General features: G+C 37.2%; 1 protein-coding gene across 3 annotated transcripts in view; it reads left to right on the top strand.

Moving 5' to 3' along the window:
- FAM3C (FAM3 metabolism regulating signaling molecule C) overlaps positions 1–22,466 on the top strand; it is a 54,100-nt gene that overhangs the window by 28,687 nt on the left and 2,947 nt on the right. For all 3 annotated transcript variants that reach the window (XM_027574333.2, XM_027574332.2, XM_027574334.2), the window contains 4 exons: positions 8,964–9,022; positions 10,148–10,198; positions 12,248–12,332; positions 22,265–22,391. In XM_027574333.2, the coding sequence (XP_027430134.1) occupies positions 8,964–9,022; positions 10,148–10,198; positions 12,248–12,332; positions 22,265–22,391 (322 nt within the window). The remainder of the gene's footprint in view (positions 1–8,963; positions 9,023–10,147; positions 10,199–12,247; positions 12,333–22,264; positions 22,392–22,466) is intronic.

Here is a 22,466-nt window from a genome sequence, read left to right as displayed (position 1 = left end):
TGGTAGCCATAGACACGTGATGATTTAATTTTGATTCTTAAGTAATCAGGGAAAAGTAAATTCATTTAAATGAATTAAAATTAAAAGTTCAGTTCCTCAGTCACACTAGCCACATCTCAAGTGCTCAGTAGCTACCCATGGCTTGTGCCTACCTAGCTGAACACAGAGCATTTCCATCATTGCAGAAAGTCCCATTTGACAGCACCACCCTAGATAACGAATGCTCTGTCTCACAAACATCCTTTGTTTTAAATGTCTGAGTGCCTGTTGAAGTGTGAAATAATCCAGTAATAACCTCCCTCTGTTGTGATACAGAACTGTTTGCCACTAAGTGGAATGGTTTTCTGTACTGAGATGCTCAACCAAGTACAGTTTTTAAGTTTTTAGTCTCCTGCCTTAGGGTTGACTATCACTTGTATGTGAAGTTGGTGTCTGAAATCACAAGCCCTTCTTTTAGTTGGTTGCTTTTAATCTGCTCTTCCCCGGACAGTCAGACAGATGAGCTGTGCACAGCAGCAGGGTGTGATGCAGGGCAATGGGGGTGAGTGAGATGAGATTGAGGAAGAAGGGCCAGGCCAGTAGGAACTTAAAGGCCGTGCAGGTAAGAAGATGAGATCTTTTCCTGAGTGTTTGAGTCATCGAAGGTTTTCAGATTCTGGCATGTCATGATTTGATTTATGTTGAAAAAATTATCTGATGTATAAAATGATTTGGGAAGTGGAATAGAGAGAACAACTGGAAGGCCATTGCCAGTTGCTGCCAAGGCTCTCACTGCCCCCCTCCACAGTGGTGACAGCTTTTTTCATGTGCATTCACTAAATCTATAAATAGATGCTAAAAATATGTAAGTAGAAATTTTAATATTTTCCTGCACATGCCCTGAGTACATGCACACTCATTTTGGAGACGACTAGTCCAGATCAGTGCTTCTCAGTGGGGATGATTTTGCTCCCCAGGGGACATTTGCCAAGGTCTGTAGGCATTTTGCAATGTTTTGGCTATAGTGGCTCCACTTGTAAAGACTGGGGTGCTCTGACACATCCCCCCAGCGTGGCAGGACGGCCTTTCCACGAGTTATCGGGGCCATAACGTCCTCATAGACTGAGTTTGAGAAACCTCAATATAGACAAAAGACAATATTAAGATTAGGGTGGTGGTTATGGTTTTAAGGACAGATTAGATGCATCAGCTATATTGTGGAGATTAACATGGATTTCAAACTTCTCATTAGCTTGGGATAGAAAATCCTGGGTATAAACACCAGGAGTCACACAATACAGGAATTGTAGCTTCTTTTTATTTTGCATTAGAGAACCCATTAGAATTTACTTATGTTCAAGATACAACTTTTATTTTAGGCATATACTCATTTGATTTCAGTTTATATGAAGTTGATATTAGGATAATACTTCTCCTTTTATTATAATCTCAATGTTTGGTATAGGAATATATAGCAAACTGTTTCGATGGATTTATTCATTTACTTTACCTTAAGGGACCAGATAGTATTTTTGACTGTAAGGGTCAAGAGGTAAAAATCAAGGAAAGTGTATAAGTACTTATATAAACATTTAAAGTGTAACCATAATAAAAACCATTCTAAGCTCAAAAATAATACCCCCCCCCGAAAAAAAACAAAAACAAAAACCACAGGCAGTTGGCTAGATTTGTCCCATGGACTATAGTTTGTTAAACCCTGCTCTAAACTAATCATTTTAAGATGTGGTATCTAAAACATAAAGTAGGTATTTTAAACAAAGCCATGTGCAAAGATGTAGAATCTTTCTATAGATTTTATTTTCTGTAGATTTTTGTCTGGAGGTGTGGAATGGTTGTAGGGGAACCTTCATATTCATGAAAGATAAAAGAAAACACTTCCACTTGTGTGAGTAAGACTGGTTTATATATTTATAAATTTATATATTTAAAAATCTTCAGTAGTTTTGTCATTGGCTAGTTACAGGTTTTCCCTGAATGCCAGGTTTTAAAAATTGATTAGCTGCTGCCCTCTTGTGGGAAACCTGTGCCATACTGCTTCTTTGTTGCCTGTATTCCTTTGCTCTGAGATAGACGGGGCAGCATACCCCATGATGGAGACACTGTGAAACTCTAATTATTAAGTATTAAGACACCGTGATACACAATTATTAATGTAACAGGTTAATCATTGTTGTTGCTTCTTAACATTAATGATGGAGTTCACTTATATATTTCTCGCAGGAGCAGAGCAAATGCATTTCGAAACTGCCTTCTTTTGGGGCAGCATGTTTAGTTGCTTTCCTTATGGCTCATCTTTCAGAACTACTCTTGAACACACATGGAAAACGTCTGTGCTTTATTACATGTAAATTTTAGAGAATGAAAGGTGAGATTTTGAAGGCAGTTATGCAACCCATACGGGTAGATATAGTTAAATGCTACTAAGCTTTTCAAAATCAAATTTTTATCCTTTTTCTTTTTTAACGGATCTTCAAGTAGAGTTGTTTTTTTAACTCTTTATTTTGAAATAATTACAGAAATCACAGGCAATTGCAAAGATCATATGGAGTAATCCTGTGTATTCTATACTGGTTTCCCCATGATTGTATCTTACCTAATCAGAGTACAGTATCAAAACCAGGAAATTGGCATTGGTACAGTGTGTGTCATTCTGTGTCATTTTATCACATGTGTAGATACAGAAGATACATGTAGCCAATACAGCAATTAGGATGCAGAATTATTCTATTGTCACAAAGATGTCTTTTATACCACCCTGATATCATCACCCCCACCATCACTGACCCCTGGCAACCACTCATCTGTTTATCATTTCTGTCATTTTGAAATTTGAGAATGTTATAGAAATAGAATCATAAAATATGTGACCATATGAGATTGGCTTTTTTCACTTAGCCTAATACTCTTGAAATATTGGTTCATGTTAATTATCTTTTTTTAATTGCTAAGTAATAGTCTGTTATGGATATACCATAGTTTATCCATCACCTATTGTCCTCAACCAAACAATTTAGTTGTTTCCAGTTTTTAGGTGCTAACCAATAAAAGTGCTATGAGCAACCACGTACGTGTTTTTGTGTGGATGTACATCTTTATTTTTCTGCAGTAAAATCCCCAGGAATTCTAGGTTGTGTGGTAAGCGTATGTTTAATTTTGTAAGAAACTGCCAAACATTTTTCAGAGTGACTGCATCGTTTTACATTTCTACCAGCAGTATATGAGAGATCCAGTTTCCCTGTATACTTGTCAGAATTTGGTGGTGTTACTGTTTTTTATTTTAGCTATTCAAATGTGTGGTGATCTCTCAGTTTGATTGCTAGTGATGTTGAACATCTTTTAATGGGGGGGGGGGTTTGTTTTGCCATCCATACAGCCTCTTCAGTGAAATATCTATTCACGTCTTTGTCCATTTTGTAATTGGATTATTTTTTTATTGCAATTTGAGTTTTTGAGATATATTCTGGATATGAATCCTGTTGTCAGATATATGGTTTGTGACTGTTTTCTCCCAACCTATAGCTTGTCTAGACATCCTTTTCACTAGGATCTTTTCTAGTGCCAAAGTTTGCAATTTTGATGATCCAGTTCCAATTTATTGATTTATTTTTTTTCATGGTTGTGCTTTGTTTATGGATTGGTGTCAGGTCTAAAAACCATCATTCATGGAGCCATAGGCTTCACAAAGATTTTCTTCTGTATGATTTTGTGAAATTTTTATAGTTTTATGTTTTACATTTAAATCTATGATCCATTCTACATTAATTTTTGAATAAAGTGTGAGATGTAGGTTGAGGTTCAGTTTTGGCCTATGAATATCTAGTTGCTTCAGCACCATATGTTGGAATGACTATCCTCCCTCCATTGAATTGCTTTTGCTCTTTTGTTGGAAAATAAGTTGCCTATATTTTGACTGGTGCATTTTTTGGTTCCACTTGGCTTTGGGTTCTCTACTCATTCCATTGATCTGTATATTTATCTGTCCACTAATACCACATGCTCTTGATTATACTAGTTATGGAGTAAGTCTTTACATAAGGTAGAGTAATTCCTCCCATTTTCTTCTTCTTTTTTTTCCCCCCAAATCAGCTACTTTAGTTTCTTTGCCTTACCATATACGTTTTATTTTTTTTATTTTTATTTTTTTAAGATTTTATTTATTTATTTGAGAGAGAATGAGAGATAGAGAGCACGAGAGGGAAGAGGGTCAGAGGGTCAGAGGGAGAAGCAGACTCCCTGCTGGGCAGGGAGCCCGATGTGGGACTCGATCCCGGGACTCCAGGATCATGACCTGAGCCGAAGGCAGTCGCTTAACCAACTGAGCCACCCAGGCACCCACCATATACGTTTTAGATAACTTGCCTCTATCTACAGAAAATCTTCCTGGGATTTTTGTTAGGAATTGTGTGAAATCTGTATATTAATTTGGAGAGAATTGGCCGCCTTTATTCAGTTGATGAATATGGCATTTCTCTTTATATATTCTTTGTTTTCTTCCATTACCATTTTTGTGGGTTTCAGCTTACAAGTCCTGTGCATGCTTTATTAGATTTATACCTAAGTAGCCCCCATTTTTTTTTGAGCAATTGTAGGGCATTGTATTTTTAATTTCAGTTTTTATATTGTTAGTATATAGACACACTGATTTTTGTGTGTTGGTCTTGTATCTTCTATAACCTTGCTAAATTAATTTATTCTAGGAGTTTTGTTTTTGTTTTTGTAAATTCCTTGGGATTACCCATACAGACAGACATGTCATCTGCAAATAAAGACAGCTTTATTTTTTCCTTTCTGATTTGTGTGCCCTTATTTCCTTCTCTTGCCTTATTGCATTGGCTAGGATTTCCAATACTGTGTTGAATAGTAATGGTGAGAATGGACATCCTTGACTTGTTCCTGATCTTAGAGGAAAAGTGTTGTCTTTCACCATCCAGTATGATGTTAGGTGTAGATTTTTGGAGATGTTGTTTATCAAGTTGAGGTAGTTCTCTGTTACTAGCTTTCTGGGACTTTTTATCCTGAATGGGTGTTGAATTTTGTCAAATGCATGTTCTGTATTGAGATGCTCATGTAATTTTTCTTAAATCTGTTAATATAGTGGATTATATTAACTATTCAAATATTAAAACATCTGTGTATCCATAGGATAAACCTGACTTGGTCATGGTTTATGATTTTTTTAATACAAGGCTGAATTCTGTTTACTAATGTTTTGTTAAGGAGGATTTTTGCCTGTATACTAATGAAGCATATTGGTTTGTAGTTTTCTTGTGATGTCTTACTCTGGTTTTGGTATTTTAATACTGGCTTTATAAAATAAATTTGGAGGTATTCTGTTTTCTGAAAGAGTTTGTGTAGAAGTAGTGTTAATTCTTTTTTTTAAACATTTGGTAGAAGTCTCCAGTGAAACTGTCTAGGCTTGGAGATTTTCCAGTGAGGTGAGTTTATAAACTTATGAATTCAATATCTTTAATAGTTACAGGATTATTTAAATGATCGGTTTCATAATGGATGAATTGTGTTAATTTGTAGTTCTTGAGGAATTGGCCTAATTAATCTGAGTTGTCCAATTTACATGGGTAAATCTTTCATAGTAGTCCTTTATCCTTTTGATGTCTGCAGGGTCTATAGTGATATCCCATTTCACTTTTGATATTGGTGATCTGTGTCTTTTTTTCTGTCAGTCTTACTAAAGGTTTGTTAATTTTATTGACCTTTTTAATGAACAAGCTTTTTGTTTCATTGATTTCTGCTGTTGTTAATTGCTTTCCTTCTGCTTACTTTAGGTTTATGGGATTCCTTTTAGTTTCTTTTTGAATTTAAGTACTTAGTGTTAGAAACCCCTCTCTCGGTGCTCTGGTAGCTATGCCTCACAAATTTTAATAAGTTATATTTTCATTCATTTCAATGTGTTTTTTAATTTCCCTTCAGACTTCCTCTTTGACCCATGGATTATTGAGAAGTATGTTGTTTAGCTTCCAAGCGTTTGGAAATTTTCCCATTATCTTTCTGTTACTGATTTCATTGTGGTTGAAGAATACACTTGGTGTGATTTCAATTCTTTTAAAAATGTTGAGGTTTATTTTGTGACTCATGTTATGGTCTACCTTTAGTATACGCACCATGGACACTTGAAAAGAATGTGTATTCTGCTCTTGTTGGGTAGAATGTTCATTAAATGTCAATTCGACCCTGTTGGTTAATGCTGTTGTTGAGTTCTTCCATACATTTGGTAATTTTCTGTCAATCAGTTGTTGAGAGAGGGCTTTGACGTAACCAGCTGTGATTGTAAATTTTTTGTTTCTCTGTCAGTTCTGTCTGGTTTTGATTCACATAGTTTGTACCTCAGTTGCTTGATATATACACATTTAAGTTTACTCTGTCTTGCTGACGTGACCTTTCGAGCATTATGTAATCTCCCTCTTTGGTAATTTTCTTTGCTCTGGAGTCTATTTAATTGGTGTTAGTATAGCCACTCCTACTTTCTTTTGTTCAAACATCTTTATTGAGATATAATTCACATGCCATACAATTCACTCATTTAAAGTATACAGTCAGGGTTTTTAGTATATCCACAGATATGTGCAACCATCTCTACAGTCAGTTTTAGAACATTTTTATACCTCGGAAAGAAATTGTGTCCTTTAGCTGTGTTGCCCTTCTACCCCATCCCCATCCCATTACACTCCCTTCTCCCCTGCCCCCTAACCGGCCCTAAGTAACCATGTTTTACTTTCTGTCTCTATAGACGTACCTATTTTGGACATTATCATATAGAAGGAATTATATAATATGTAGGTGTTCTTTTGTCATCAGCTTCTTCACTTAGCATAGTGTTTTCAAGGTTCATCCATGTAGCATGTATCAATACTTCATTCCTTTTTATGACAGAATAATCCTCCATTGTATATAGATACATCACATTTTGTTTATTTGTTTGTCAGTTGATGGACATTTGGTTTGTTTCCACTTTTTGGCTATTAGGAATAATGTTTCTATAAACATTTGTATATAAGTTTTGTATGGACATGTTTTCATTTGTCTTGTATACATACTTAGGACTGGATTTGGGTTCATATAGTTAATTCTATGTTTAACTATCTGAGGAGCTGCCAGATTATTTTCTGAAGTGGCTGCACCAATTTACCTTCCAACAGCAGTGTATGAGGGTTCCAATTTTTCCACATAACACTGCTTATTATCTGACTTATTGGTTACAGCCATCCTAGTGGGTGGTGAGTGGTATCTCACTGTGATTTCATTTTGCATTTCCCTGATGGTTAATGATATTTAACATCTTTTCATTTGCTTGTTGACCATTTGTGTATCCTCTTCGGAGAAATGTCTATTCAAACCCTGCCCATTTTTAAATTGGATTCTTTATTATTGAGTGGTAATCCTCTGTTCTTCTGATTAAAGTTCACGTGATTTTTCTCTTTCTACTCTTTTACTTTTTACCTACCTATATCATTATATTTAAAATCAGTTTCTTGATCTGAAACCAAAAAACTGTTAGAAGAAAATCTAGGGAAAAAAGCTTTTATGACATTGGTCTGGGCAATGAATTTTTTTAATAAGACACCAAAAACCTAGGCAACAAAAGCAAAAGTAGACAAATGAGATTACATCAAACTAGAAAGCTTTTGCACAGAAAAGGAGACAAGAGAATGGAAAGTCAATCTACTGAATGGGAAAAAAACTTGCAAACCATGTATCTGATAGATTAGCATCCAAAATATGTAAGGAACTCCTACCACTCACTAGCAAGAAACCAAATAACCTGATTAAAAAATGAGTAAAAGGCCTAAGTAGACATTTCTCAAAAGAGGAATACAAATGGCCAACAGCTATATGAAGAGGTGTCTTACTCTTTAAATGAAATGTCATCCAACGTTTGTGTTAGAACAGCATTCATCCATCACTTACAACCATACTTTAGCTACAGATCTAAGTTCTGTGAAAAGCAACATACTCTTAGAATTAGTTGGCTCTGTGGAATGCATAATGAAATATTATAGCTTTTATTATTTGTGAAATTGTGTGCTACAAAATCCTTTATATTTTAGTAAAGTTTATAATAAACTTAGGCACCTGCCTGTGTAGGTATGGATGTCCCATATATGGACGTGTGTGTCTGTGTGTATATTCCCATATATGCATCCTTCTCCCTCTCCATCAACCTCAAACCAGTTGTTAATCATTGAATAGCACACCAATGGCAGTATTACTATTACCTTGAATTTTTAGACTGCAGATACGTACAATTCTAGTTATTAATTCTAATTCAGCAAACGGAACAGATACAAGCAAATGTTCCACTCATCCCTTCTGTTTCACAGAATCATATGGTCTGTGAGCTGCCCCTGGATGTTGATTACCTCAGATGTGACAATACAAGTGACTGTGGTTAGATGCAGTAATTAAATGAATGCAAGATTCCTTCTTCTGGGTATAGAGAAATTTTACATTGATAATCACTAAGAGAATGTTCACAATTAGGTGAAGTAGGTGAAAACCTCTTCTTGCTTTCAGATGATAAAAGCATCTTGTTTCTGTTTCATGTCACATGGATATTGCAAAAAAGTAGAAAAGAGATTATCGATTGTTTGATCCTTTGAGAATGGTGCAAAATCCGTGTTTACTGTCCACATGTTTTAAGGATTTTCTAAAATGGTATTTCATAACCTGACACAGAGTAGCAAAAAATAGTCTACTAGTTGGGTCCTGATGCTTTTTAATATATCGATTTGTGAAAGCTTACTTAAGGACATTGCTTAAAAATTATTTAATATTAGACTGTCTTCTCTGATGTAGTAGAGATCTTTTAATCTCCACTGCAGTTCTTAAACAATTGTGTGTATATATAATATCCCCAACTTTTTTTTTTTTTGGCATGGTTTTATTTCTCTGATACATGTTTATGTACAGTATCTAATTCTAAATTTGTCTTGACTTTTCTCCTTCAGTTTAATGAGTGGTGTTAAGAATAATGTTGGAAGAGGGATCAATGTTGCCTTAGTAAATGGTAAGAATAATTATTTTACCTTACAGATGTGGTAAATGGATATTCATGTGGCCCAAAGTAAAATGCCCTCTGTTGTCAAGGGATCAAGTTAGAAAGTGCTTCATTTGACACTAAAGCCCTCTTCCCAACTTCCTCACATCCTCCTAAAAACCAGCTATACGTGGCGACTTGGTGTCTAAGTGTGAGAGCATGCTTTCTTGGAAGCATCCTACTTGCTGTGCAGTGTGTGGAGAGTTTCCCATGGGGTTGTCAGGCTAAAACCAACCTAACATTAAATTGATGAATTCTGAAGGTGTTGGATTCTAACAGTGTGAAGATAGAGTGACACATGAGGATTTGTAAATGACAAAGGGTGATGGACTAAGGGGTGGGGAGAGGGATGAAGAGTAAGAATTAATTGTAACTTTTTGGTATTGTCCACATTTGTCACATAAGTTCATTGGTGAAAATAAGTTCATCGAATCCTAGGTCTCAAGTGTTCTTGCAAAATCAGATCTGAAAATATGAGCCCATGAAGTAAGGCCTGACTGCATGATTGTCTTTTCCTTCTGATACAGTAATCCTCTAAGGCTGTATAGGGCGATTAGGGACCACGGCCACCTTACCCAGTTGGTAGTATAGGAAAATATTTTTTATTTCTTTCACAACAAAAGATAAGTTTCTGCATTTTTACTTTATTTTCTTACATAAAAGTTTCTATATGTATTTGATAGCAAAAAAGATACATTTTAAGAGGGAAATCTGAAAAAATTTTAAAAGATGGCTTTAATGGTAGAAAACGCAAGTCATCTTTTTGTAAAAGGTTTACATATTTTTTGCTAATTCTTAAATAAGGGAAGATGGTAACACACAAGGATGAAACCTAACTGAGGTTGAGCGGTCTACACTCAGCTGTAAACTTCAGTTTGCTGCTCCTTGGCTTATAAGATTTGTGAGAAAGTCCAGAATTTTAATTTATTCAAAAGTTATTCTTAGAAATATAATTCAGATGCATTGAGTTCAGATTTTAAGTCTTTCTCAAAATAATTCTTTCTCTGCTAAGGAATCCAAACCCATCACTGGATAAGATCTCTTATACAGTGTATATTTAGTTGCATAATCTGACATGAATTCCATCTCTTTCAGGAAAAACAGGAGAAGTATTAGACACCAAATATTTTGACATGTGGGGAGGAGGTAAGTGTGAATAACACGTAACTGTTCTGTTGCTAACACTGACTTCTTAGGCTTCCTCATTATAATATAGCCCATTAATGAGAGATTGATGGTATATTTGTGTTAGTTCATTTTCTCTTCTCACTAAACATCCAGCTATAGTGAAGTATTAGGTCATATTGCATATACTTTGCTTTTTTTTTATGGAAATTGTGTGTGTGATTCAGAGCAATAATATCAAAATTGAGATTTTAAAAATCTGAGTCCTGTTTTCTGCAGGACAAGTAATTGAAAGCCTTGGATCCTTTAAGTCTCTGACTGAAATTTTTTAAAAAGAATAAGTAATTTGGAGAAGGGCATAAGCAATTTAAGCATTTTTAACTTAATTGACATTTTTTGCATATGATTTGTTACTCTCAAAAGTAAATTATAATTAGGATTACTATTGAAGTAGATGAATATTTGAGAGAAGGCATTTCCTTTTTAGTTCATTGCACTTAGAGCAGTTCACAGGTATCTTCCTAATGTGGAAGTTCCTCAAGGAACAGGTGTAAGGGGTCAGTTACCCACATACAGAAGCAAGGACCTAGCATCTTGAACAAGAGTGTGCCCGAAAGAAATTTCTTCCTCAAATCTGATGTAAGGCCAACACTGATTTATCTTTTGATTCTTTTCTAAGTTGTTGGTTCAGTATATTTCTCAGCATGAGGCTGTGCCCTTGTACCTCCCTGTTTCCAACCCCTTTATATATTCCCTAGAAGCCAATAACTGGTAGTCTTCTTGGAATTTATGTTAAGTTTTCAGACCATTCAGCTCTTCTAATACTTCTTCAGCTTGTAATGAGATGCAGTGTTTTATTTATTTTTTGAATGAGATTAGGAGGACTTTTCATAGCTGTCAAAATGGTATAAATTTAAGATGCTGCCATCAGTTTTAGATTCTAATGGCATGATTGGCTTTACCAACACTTAACTACCTGGAAACACTCTTGCAAAACCTTCGTTGAAATCAGCTGCTTGACCAGAAGCTCTGTTGCTTCATCACAGGTAGATTAATTACACCAAAAAGTCTCTTCAAGTGAAGAAATAGTTGCAGTTGACTTCCATCTGTGCATTTAAAAGGAAATGATTTGTTAGCTGCTCTGTTACATTTTCTCAGAGTTGAAAATGCTATTATTATAAAATAGAATTCAGTTAGAGGACATCTTTGGAATTTTTGCTGTGGAAAGAAACTGGGTAAATTTGAAGCGACCCAGTTCTGAAGCAGTTTTAGACTTGGGGACTACATGGAGACCTGACATTGGAGAGTTCAAGACGTAGAACAGTCGGTAGTATGTGATCTAGCTCTGGCATGCCAGTGTGTCGTCACTGAAGTGGTTTATCTTTAAGTTTTCGTGTATCTTGGTGCACTAGACGAAGCAGGTAATGACCGTGGTATTTGCCAAAATTAGATATAACCTTCTTTCCTTCCCCTAGTTTACAGGAATTAGATGTGCCCAGAGGATCCCTTAAATCAGAGTGTATGTATGTATGCGTGTCTGTTCGTGTGTGTGTGTGTGTGTGTGTGTGTGTGTGTGTGCGCGCGCGTGTATATATTTAGATAATTTTTTAAGAAATTACAGAACCTTTTATGAATTAGATAAAAGCTCTGTATCCTTCCCTTAGATAAGTACCCATACAAACAATTTTACATATGCTCTGAGAATCCATGCGCTTTTCTTCTGCCCTCCTCCCCCATCCCCATCAGGTTTCTTTCTTCAAATTGTCAGTCATGCTTTAATACAACTTTGCTATGGTTTTTTTCATTTAGCCCCTGGAATATCAGTACAGAAGACACATAGGATAAATCAGGATTGGGAAATTCTAAGTTGATGGTGGGGTCCTATTAAAGGACAAAGTTCATTTTTAACCTGTTCATAAGCTTTGTCTCCCTTTTGGTTATTCTACATTTGGAATTATTGATTTGCAAATACTTTATATTTTAGTTAATATTAATTTTTAAGTGGTTATCACGATGGCTACTTAGTCACTGAAAAACCCCAAAACCCATCAATCCTTTCTTTTTCTTCAGATGTGGCCCCATTTATTGAGTTCCTGAAGTCCATACAAGATGGAACAATAGTCTTAATGGGAACATATGATGATGGAGCAACCAAGTATGTAAACCTAAAAATTTATATTATTTTTGGTACTATAATTAATTATAAAGCAATACATTTTCAGTGAAAAAATTTATAAAATGGAGCAAAGTAATCAAATTCCAGATAAACACTATTAACATTTTATTTGTTTCTTTCTGTGTATTTCTCATACGTATATTGTCATAAAATTCGATCCACATACCTCAAGTTTGTTATGCTGTTTTTAACAACCTTAAATTGTTTTCTCTAACATTAATATTCTTCAGTAGCATTTTTCATGGCCTACCAACAGTTGATCATATGTCCCCACCTTTATTTAAAATTTCCCTATTATTGCCAGATTTATTGTATTATAAATAACATTTTGATAAACATCTTTTTCCGTAAATGATTTTGCACGTTTGATTATGTTCTTAGGGTAAGTTCCTAGAAGTGGAGTTAACTGTGAAAGAATAGGTGTGATATGTTTTTCATAATGTTTAACACATCGTAATTTATAACTTTTTTCTTAAAATTGCATGTTTTAAAATTTGTAAAATACAGAAAAGCACAAAGAAAAAACAAGTTACAGTTCATCTATTCAGTAATGACCACTGATAATTTAGTTTCCATATCTAGTTTTCTTGATACACATATTTTCTTCATCTTAAACATTGGGAATGCTAGTATTTATAGCATTTCTTTTGATTTATTTATGTGGTCGATATTTTCCCATAACATTAAATAGTTTTGGTAACAAAATTGTTCATGTCTGCCTCATATAATTCTTAAACATGTGTCATGATTTAAAATTTATTTAATAAAACACCTACTGCTGGGCCTTCAGGCTATTTCCAAATTTTCATACTTAGCAAAAGTGTACCATCTTAAAAATTTTTGAACAATCATCTCTACTTCCTTAAGACAGATCTTTTTTGAGGTGAGGTGTTGAATTAAAGGATGTGTATGTTTTTTTAAAAAGGATTTTTTAAAGTTTATACCAATTTAACATGTCTCTCAGAAGTCCCAGGACACCAGTTGTTTTTAAGAAGTTTTGGAAAGAGATTTTGTTAATGTGCCTTTCTTTGGTTATTGGTGAGATTGCATTTTTTTTCCACAGGTATATTTGGCTCTTTCTCTTGCAAAGTGTCTTTTGACCATTTAGGTTGACTCCTAAGTTTAGACTCATTCTTATTTAGTGAAGTGTATGGATTTTTCATTTTAATTGCTTTTACTTTTATACTTGAGATGTATTTTCCCATCTCCAAATTGAATACTTAGTAGATTTTCCTATTCCAGTGACTTCACTGTTTTCATGTATTTTAAAAAATGCATTCATTATTTCCCAGGGGCTTACAATGCCTATTTTTATATAGATTTGACTTTGTTTTTAGTTGTGTTCTATTCCTTATTCTTCCTGCCCCAATCAGACACTATTATAATTTTTTAATAACTTTTATAAAAATTAAGTATACTACCTTTCTGGGGTGGCTGAGACCCCTTTAATAGCGTTTCTCAAATCCCTTCTATGATATTTTATCAGATGAAAAGTATGATACTTCTTTCAAGAATGAAAGACATCCTTTACAGATCTTAATTGAAAAGGCTTGAAATTCCACCTCAGAATATGGCATGTCTTTCTATTTATTAATTTTTTTCTACATGTATTTAACATGTAACTACATTATTGCAGATTTGCACTAACAAAACAGGGCTATGGGCACCTGGGTGTCTCAGTCAGTTGAGCCTCTGCCTTCTGCTCAGGTCATGATCTGAGGGTCCTGGGATCAAGTCCTGCATTGGGCTCCCTGCTCAGTGGGGAGCCTGCTTCTCCCTCTGCCCCTCCCCCCTGCTCAGGCTCACGTGCTCTCTCTCAAAAATAAATAAAATTAAAAAAAAAAGAGAAAAGAAAACAGGGCTCCTTTGTGACTGTTTTAAAACTGAAGTATTTTCTTTGACATACATTATATCTGGTTCAACTAAGGATGTGTTAAATGCATAGATCAATAAAATTGGCATATGCATCCATGGCCATTTAGGTACATGGAACTGAACAGAATGTAATTAGGCTTTCCTTACCAAAAACCAAGTAACTCGCTGTTTGCTTTTGCTGATAGAATAGGATATTACATGTATAATTTGAGGTTTTAAATTTTTTAAAAACCTTACTTTTCTGAATAGACACACATGATCTCTCTTTTTCATCATGTTATTTCATTATTATACCTGCTTGGCTTCAGACCTGTTTCTCTTCTATTAATAAGAAATTGTGGTCGTACCTAAGAACTAAGGCAGGATGATGTTTATTCTTTAGCTGCTATTTATTGGTGCCCATCACATATACCAAAAGCGGCCTCAGAGGACGTTCAACCTGTAAGGCAAAAACAAAAATCTAAGCTTGGATGTCTTTACCCTTGTATATGTATCAGTATATGATTCAACTTCTGTGCAGTTAAATGAATTCAGTTGTGTGCGTTTTCATTTTGGGGCACATGAATTTGTATTTCGAATACTTCCTTCTTTCAAACACGGGTTAAATAAATTGTATCATGTCCTTTATACAAAAATGGACAATCCTTATAAATGGCTATCTACATCTATTAAATGTAACAAAATATAAACATAGATCTTGGCATAGATCTGATTGTGGAACATTTGAAATGATTCATCAGTGGTGAATACCCAGTCTTTCATGGGAATAGAAGCTCTGCTTCAACTGATGTGTGTCAGCGCTTTTCTTTACATAAGGATGCTGGATTTTGCCTCGTAAGGAGTAGTTTGTTCTCCCACTTATACCCAAAAGAGTCTATTTTTTTTTTTTTTTGTAAGATTTTATTTACTCACGAGAGAGAGGGAGCACAAGCAGGGGAGCAGCAGAGGGAGAGGGAGAAGTGGGTTCCCCAGCAAGCAGGGAGCCTGACCCGGGGCTGCATCCTAGGACCCTGGGAACAAGGCCTGAGCCAAAGGCAGGCACATAACCACCTGAGCTACCCAGGCGCCCCTACCCAAAAGAGTTTAGAATATGAAATGGATGTGCCTACTTTCTCCAACAGGGAGTTGGTATCCGTTCTCCATAGTTGTCCCTGTCTGATCCCAGGTACTCCTGTCTGCAGTGAGTTCCTTGGCTGTACTGTGAACTTCTGAGAATGTCTGGGCTTGGTCTCTATCAGAGCCTTTCCCAAAGTGTGTTCTGGTGGGATGCCAGTCCTCTAAACCTGACCTGGGGGAATACGTTTGGAGATGGCATCTCGCATTTTGCCCCTTTCAGGGATTTATAATGCAAGGCCCTGACCTTTGGCCCTAAGGAAACCTCTTTACCTTTGTTTATCCCAGTATTTCTTGATTTTAACAAGGAAGCCCATTTTATTTGTGTGTGTGTGTGTGTGTTTTTTAATTTTATTTATTTGCGAGAGAGAGAGAGTGTGCAGGGAGGGAAGGGAGAGAGGGAGAAGGAGAGAAGCTGACTCCCCACTGAGCATGGAGCCCTACTCGGGGCTAGATCTCAGGATCCTGAGATCATGACTGGAGTCGAAATCAAGAGTTGGATGCTTAACTAACTGCACCACCCAGGCACCCCTGGAAGCCCATTTAAAACAAAACAGACAACACTATATTTAAGAACACTTACATTTGGAGAATGCACGTCTCTAATGATGCCTACTTTCTACCCAGACCCCTCTAAAATATGTTCTTTTTTTGTTCATTTAATGAAGAATTATAATAGTTTGAATGAGTAAGCTAAATTTTGCTATTGTATTCCTCCCTTTGGAGACAACACTCTATGACATGTGTACCTCCTGGCTAAGTGAAGGGTTTAAATGCGGGTGTCCTGAAGTATGGGATCTGAAAAGTCTTTGGTCTCTGCACCCCAGGCTGGGCAGAATTCCCAGGGACTGTTCTACAAATAGCACCTCTGAAGGGCACCAGTATTTCATCATTCTCTGTTTGAAACAAAACAAAAAAGTATCCCTAAGTCAACGAACATTATATTCTCAGGGTTGGTCTCCCTCTAAATTCCACCTGGTAATTTTAGTAGTCTTAGTCTGGGTAAATGGGACAATAAATATGTTCCCCAAATCATTTGATGCTTTACTTGTTTGAAACTAATGAGCATTTCTCTTTCAGTTTTCCCTTTCCCTGCTCAGTACTCAGGGCTCTTGTAACCTTCTGTCATGTTAAGTTTCTAGGTGGGTTTACTCTCCTGGCTGCATTTTTTGGGCATTGGTTCTCTGGTTGATTACCAACCCTTTAAAATGAGTGCCCCAGTCAAACACAGGGTTCCTGATGGGGTCCGACCGGTTCAGGGTACAGCAGAGGTGCTAGCTTTTACCGTGTTGGAGATACGCTTCTTTGAATGTTTATACAGACTAGTATTATATTCGTTTTCTTTAAAAGGTCACATCACATTTTTGGCTTGTGAATTTTTGGTTAAGTTCAACTCTCAGATCATTCCATTTGCTCTCTGACCTTTTTTTTTTTTTTAATAACCACTGCCAAATCAGGTCTTTCTCTCCATTCAGGACTTGATTTTGTTTAATCCTTGTTATCCTTGTTAAATTTAATTTTGCTGATTTTGGCCCATTAGGTCATGATGCTGACACTTGTCCTAATGAGAGTTCCATGATCCAGGCTTTGTAGTCTCTCCAGAGTCATTCTTTTGTCTAAATTGAAGTCATTGATAAAACTATTCACCAAGGGTGGTGTGCCGTCCTGCCAGGGTCCTCCTCCAAGGGGATTCTTCTGTTAATCAACTACAGAAACTGTTTCTTAAACAGCTGCCCATGTAACAGGCACCCCATCCAGCTGCTGTTCCATTATTTTATTCATAGGGGCTGTTTTCAGAGACTCTCAGATGCTCACTTGAAATTCATGAGCTATGTTAATTACACTGCCCTGATCTGCCCGCAGACCTCTTCAGATGCCGAAATAGCTGACATGACCTTAACTTGGCTTGATTTATTCCTCCCTCTTCCTCACTACCCCCTCTTTCTTCTCCTCCCCCCTCTTTTTTGTTCAGGCTCTCCTTGTTGTAATTCATTCTAGAATTTGCTAAAAATTGGAAGTTGCTTTATTGACCCATTGTTTCTAAAAATTTCCTTGCCTTTTTTTGAAGACCGGAATATGTAATTTATTTTTAATGACTTAGCATCTTCATTTTCCGTGATGTTTCTAAAATAACAGACACTACCTTGAAGATTATACTGAAGTTCCTTAGAATTTAACTGTGTGACGTGTGGGCCTGGAGGCTTCAGTTTACTTTACAGCACTGATGTAGACATTCCTGAACTGCTCTTCCCTTTGTAGGTTGATCAGTGTTTGCCTCCCTGGAAAAGGCAGGCATGCTTTGATCTCCGTATTATACCATTCTTGTGAAACAGTGGATCCCTTCTGAAACACTGGATCCCTTCTGAAACAGTGGATCCCTTCGTTGTTTGCACTTGGTAGCAAAAGTTCTTTGTGTGGCCTGTAATGGTTTTATGAGTCTCATCTTAACCTGAGCACTACCAGTCTTCCTGGTAGTAATATTCAGAGTTTCCTCATTAGTAATATGATTTGTCCTATATTTGTGGACACTTCTGAGTTTGTGCCCATCACAGAACGCTCCTGTAGTGGCACTAATTTATAATCTATTCTCTTTTCCAAGATCGTTAGCAATTATATAGTAAAAATTATTTGGGTTTTTTTGCCTTTGAAGAGTCCTATTCTCGTAAGAGCTTATAATCTGAACATTTTATAATGTGCTCTTTAAAGTCTAGGCTACATGGTCACCTATGCCTAGCTTTGCTTTTTCTTCAATCTCTTGAAGTAATATGGCGATTTTCTTCCAAAGTTTTTGACACTTCTACTTCCCAAGTGGTTCTTCCCTGTTAATCAGAGTGGGGCCCAGAATATTAATTCTCCATGTTGCTTTCAGGAAAGGGAGCATTGGCCTGTTGTGATGGCATGACTGTGGGGCTCTCAGATGCGCCTCCTCCCCAGCAAAGATGGAGGTGGATCTCTGAGTCACCCCCTCTCCCGTTTCCATTGCCTCCATTGCTACTCCCGATTGCCTCTGTGCAGCTTTAGAATCTCTTCAGGAAAACTTGGTCCCTGTCTCCGTCTGCTGTCTTGTTTGTCGCAGAAAAATTTTTGATTCGTTTTAAAGAAAATTCTTAGATAATTTATTCCATAAAAATTTCCAACATCTCAGCTAATTTTTTAATAGCATTTGTTTTTTATTTTTTAATAGCTTATTTAGTTAGAGAGAGAGCACAAGCTGGGGGCGCTGAGGGGCGGAGAGAGTCTTAAGCAGGCTCTACACCCAGTGTGGAGCCCAACGCGGGGCTTGATCTCACGACTCTGAGATCATGACCTCAGCTGAAATCAAGAGTCCGATGTTTAACCAGCTGAGCCACCCACATGCCCCAGCATCTCAGCGAGTTAAGACCATTAGTGGAGATTATATGTAACAAACTCAAGGTGCTCCTATATAGAATAAAAGCTTATATCTTTAAAATTTATACCATGTATACATTAGTTACACTGGCTTTTAAAGAAATGGGACATTTTGATACCTAATGTGTATTGAATCAGTGCTGAAAATATTGGCTACCTTGGCATGATTTTAAACTTTTTGAAACATGAAATCGTCTTCTACTTAAAGATTTGAAAAAGGAATAATGAAATCCTTCAAACTCTACATAGGCAGAGCAGAGAACTTTAGAAATTACTGAGAAACTTAATCTTGTTATACAACCATAGTTAGATATACATAGACATGTGGCAGGGGTGCCCAAGGCCACCCCGGGTCTGATGATTTGCTAGGACTCACAGGACCCGGCCTGCAGCCCTGCTCGCCTCATGGCTACTATTTGTTACAGCAAAAGGATACAAAGCAAAATTAGCAAAGGGGAAATGTGCGCTGAGCGAAGTCTGGAGAGAACTGGGCTCCGGGTTCCCTGAGTCCCTCCCAGGTGGAGTCACACAGGACGCGCTAACCTCCTCCAGCGACAGACGGTGACAGCACTGCGAAGTGCAGTCTACTAGGAAGGTGTACTGGGGGCTCGGTGCCCAGGGATGTTACTTGCTGCTGCTCAGAGGCACCCCCGCCTGACACACCCCCAAATTCCAGCCTCCCCGGCAGGAAGTGAGTGTTTTGCATAGACTGCAGTGCTTGTGCAGTGACCGTTCCCGTCGGTTCCGGAGTGGGGGTGGGGCCTCGCCCGATCCAGGCAATCCAGGCTGCGGGTCTCCAGCCGGTTCCACCTTGCTGCTCCGTCTTTCTACAGACAGCCTCCCAGGCCTCTGTGCCCCACCCTTCCCTGCGTGGGACCCGGGAAAGGAAGAGGAAGGAGAGAGATGAACGGAGGGAGTCCAAACAAAGCGAAATTTCCAGTTGCTTCTAGCTCTCTGGCTAACTTGGCTTAGTTTATTCACGTAGATCAAAATGATCAGTTCTGAAATTCAGAAGTACCGTAGTAAAAATGACTGCCCTTCAATATATGTCTTAATTGATGTAAGATTCATAGACAAGGAAGATTTTATTCACGATTTTTGCAGGCAGCCAGGCCTGCACTGGGATAAACCACCTACTTTGCAGGCAGTTTTTGCATCTAAAGCAGTCCCTTGGCATCTGTGAACTTCACATTCAGCCATTTATTAGCAACCCTAAGAGCGCATGAGGTGCCGGTGGAAACAAGAAGGCAGGGTTCAGGCAATGCCTTCAGGGAGTGTCCCGTCTAATACACACCTCGCTTTTCAAGTGAGCAAACAAATGTGGAGTGATGGCTGATTCATGTAAGCACGGCACAGGATAACATGGTTGCGGACTTAGGGGAGAAGGCTGGAAGCACGTGGACTTGAGTCTCTGAGGTCTCAAAATCTTCAGAGAGGCCAGGACTCCAGGGGGTTCTTTTGCACAGTTATTTCACTTATTTTTATTTCACCAGGTTGTAAGTGCATCATGTTACATAGATTTGGGTCTGAAAGTCTAAATATTCTAGGGTTATAGGTGATTTTCTCAGTGATTCTAGTGAACTTCCTCCAGGAGAGCAGTGCCCGGACTGTGGTTAAAACAGTTCCACTACTGGGTATTTACCCCCCAAAATACAAAAATACTAATTCAAAGGGGTAGAAGCACCCCTATGTGTATTGGGCATTATTTACAATAGCCAAGATACGGAAGCAGCCCAAGGGTCTATCGAAAGATGAATGGATAAAGAAGACGTGGTGTGTATGTATTTGTGTGTGTGTACACACACACACACACACACACACACACAGTACTCAGCCATAGAGAAGAACGAAATCTTGCCATTTGCAATGACATAGATGGATAGAGCCAGAGAATATAATGCTAAGTGAAGTCAGTCAGTAAAGAAAGACACATACCATGTGATTTCACGCATGTGGAATTTAAGAAACAAAACAAGTAGAGGAAAAAGAGAGCGAGACAAACCAAGAAACAGCCTCTTAACTATAGAGAACAAACTGCTGGTTACCAGAGAGGAGGTGGGTGGGAGGTTGGGGTAATAGGTGGTGAGGATTAAGGAGGGCCCTTGTGATGAGCAGCAGGTGTTGTATGGAATCAGAATCACTATATTGTACACCTGAAACTAATATAACACTGTATGTTAACTACACTGGAATTAAAATTAAAAAAATAAAAAAAAATTGTTCCACTGCCCATGGATGTGGTTTGCATCAATTGGAAGTCATATATATATATGCAGTCCTTTTTTATGAAGTTTTTTTAATATAAATTATTTTGTTCATCTTGAAGGTAGTTAAGTGAGAACTCATACCTAGTGTTTCTTTCATTAATACATTGAAGGAGCTGACTGATACTAGCATGAGGTGTTTCAAAGAACACTGTCAGATATATAAGTACCTTCCTCACTCGTGCTATTTGTATTTAATGACCCCCCCCCCAGCTATTTGCAAATATAAAACTTTCCTTGACTCAGATTTTTGTAGAACAGACCTCTCTAACTGACCTATAAGTGCCATCTTTTGGGAGCTATAGAGACCTTACTGCCTTTTTTTTTTTTTTCTCTACAGCTAGCATGTATCTACTGAATTTCTTTTTTTTTTTTTTTTGTGAGACAGAGGGGAGATTGAGAATTCTCAGCATTAGGATAATAGCCTACACAAAATTTCTTTCTTTTTCTAAAGATTTTATTTATTTGACAGTACAAGTGGAGGGAATGGCAGAGGGAGAGGGAGAAGCAGGCTATGCACTGAGCAGGGAGCCCGATGTGGGTCTCAGTCCCGGGACCCTGGGATCATGACCTGAGCCGAAGACAGACACTTAGCCATCTGAGCCACCCAGGTGCCCCCCTACACAAAATTCCTTAATGCCAACTGTCAGTTAGCTGTTTTCCCTACCACTTGACTTTTGCCACTGCCCTTCTTCGTTGGCAGGTACTTAACTGCTGTCTGGTTAATGTTCATTTTTATTAAATAACCACTTGACGTTATTATTAAAGTATAATTTATATATTTATTCCCAAGGTTCATTTTCTTTTAAAGAAACCATAGTATTAGAAGCACCTAGATTTTTGTTAGCATTTATCTTTATTCAGATGTAATTCACAAAGGGATTAGTGGAAATTCAAAGTGATTTTTAATTTTACAAAGATATTGGTTGCTTAAGACCTTGTATTAACCTAAATAGGCATCTGCTAACTACAGTATCCCTTATTTATTTGATGGATGTGGATGAAAGTGAATTATTGTAAAATAAAGACATCTAAAAGGTATTTCTTCATAGAATAAACTTAAAACTAATTGCTAGATTTCATGTCTGTTGTCACTAGAGAATTCAAATAGCAGGAATGTTGCTCTGAAAAAAGTTCTGTATTTTTTTAATGTTCTCTTATTTAAGCTGATACTTTCTCATCCATGTTACATGTTAATATACTGGCGAATCAGTATTACTTAGATAATGTACAGTGCTCTTTGTTTATTGTATTTTCTTCCTCTTTAAGACTCAATGATGAGGCACGGCGGCTCATTGCTGAATTGGGAAGTACATCTATTACTAATCTTGGGTTTAGAGACAACTGGGTCTTCTGTGGTGGGAAAGGCATCAAGACAAAAAGCCCCTTTGAACAGGTTAGTGTCTTAGACTTTCATAATTAATGGACAAAAGTAAATTGTGTGAAACCGTAAAGTGCATAGTCCTACCCT

This window comes from Zalophus californianus, chromosome 12 (assembly GCF_009762305.2).
Source record: "Zalophus californianus isolate mZalCal1 chromosome 12, mZalCal1.pri.v2, whole genome shotgun sequence".
Lineage (NCBI taxonomy): Eukaryota > Metazoa > Chordata > Mammalia > Carnivora > Otariidae > Zalophus > Zalophus californianus.
The sequence above is the reverse complement of the archived record's forward strand: the minus strand, read 5'-3'. Positions and strand labels throughout refer to the sequence as shown.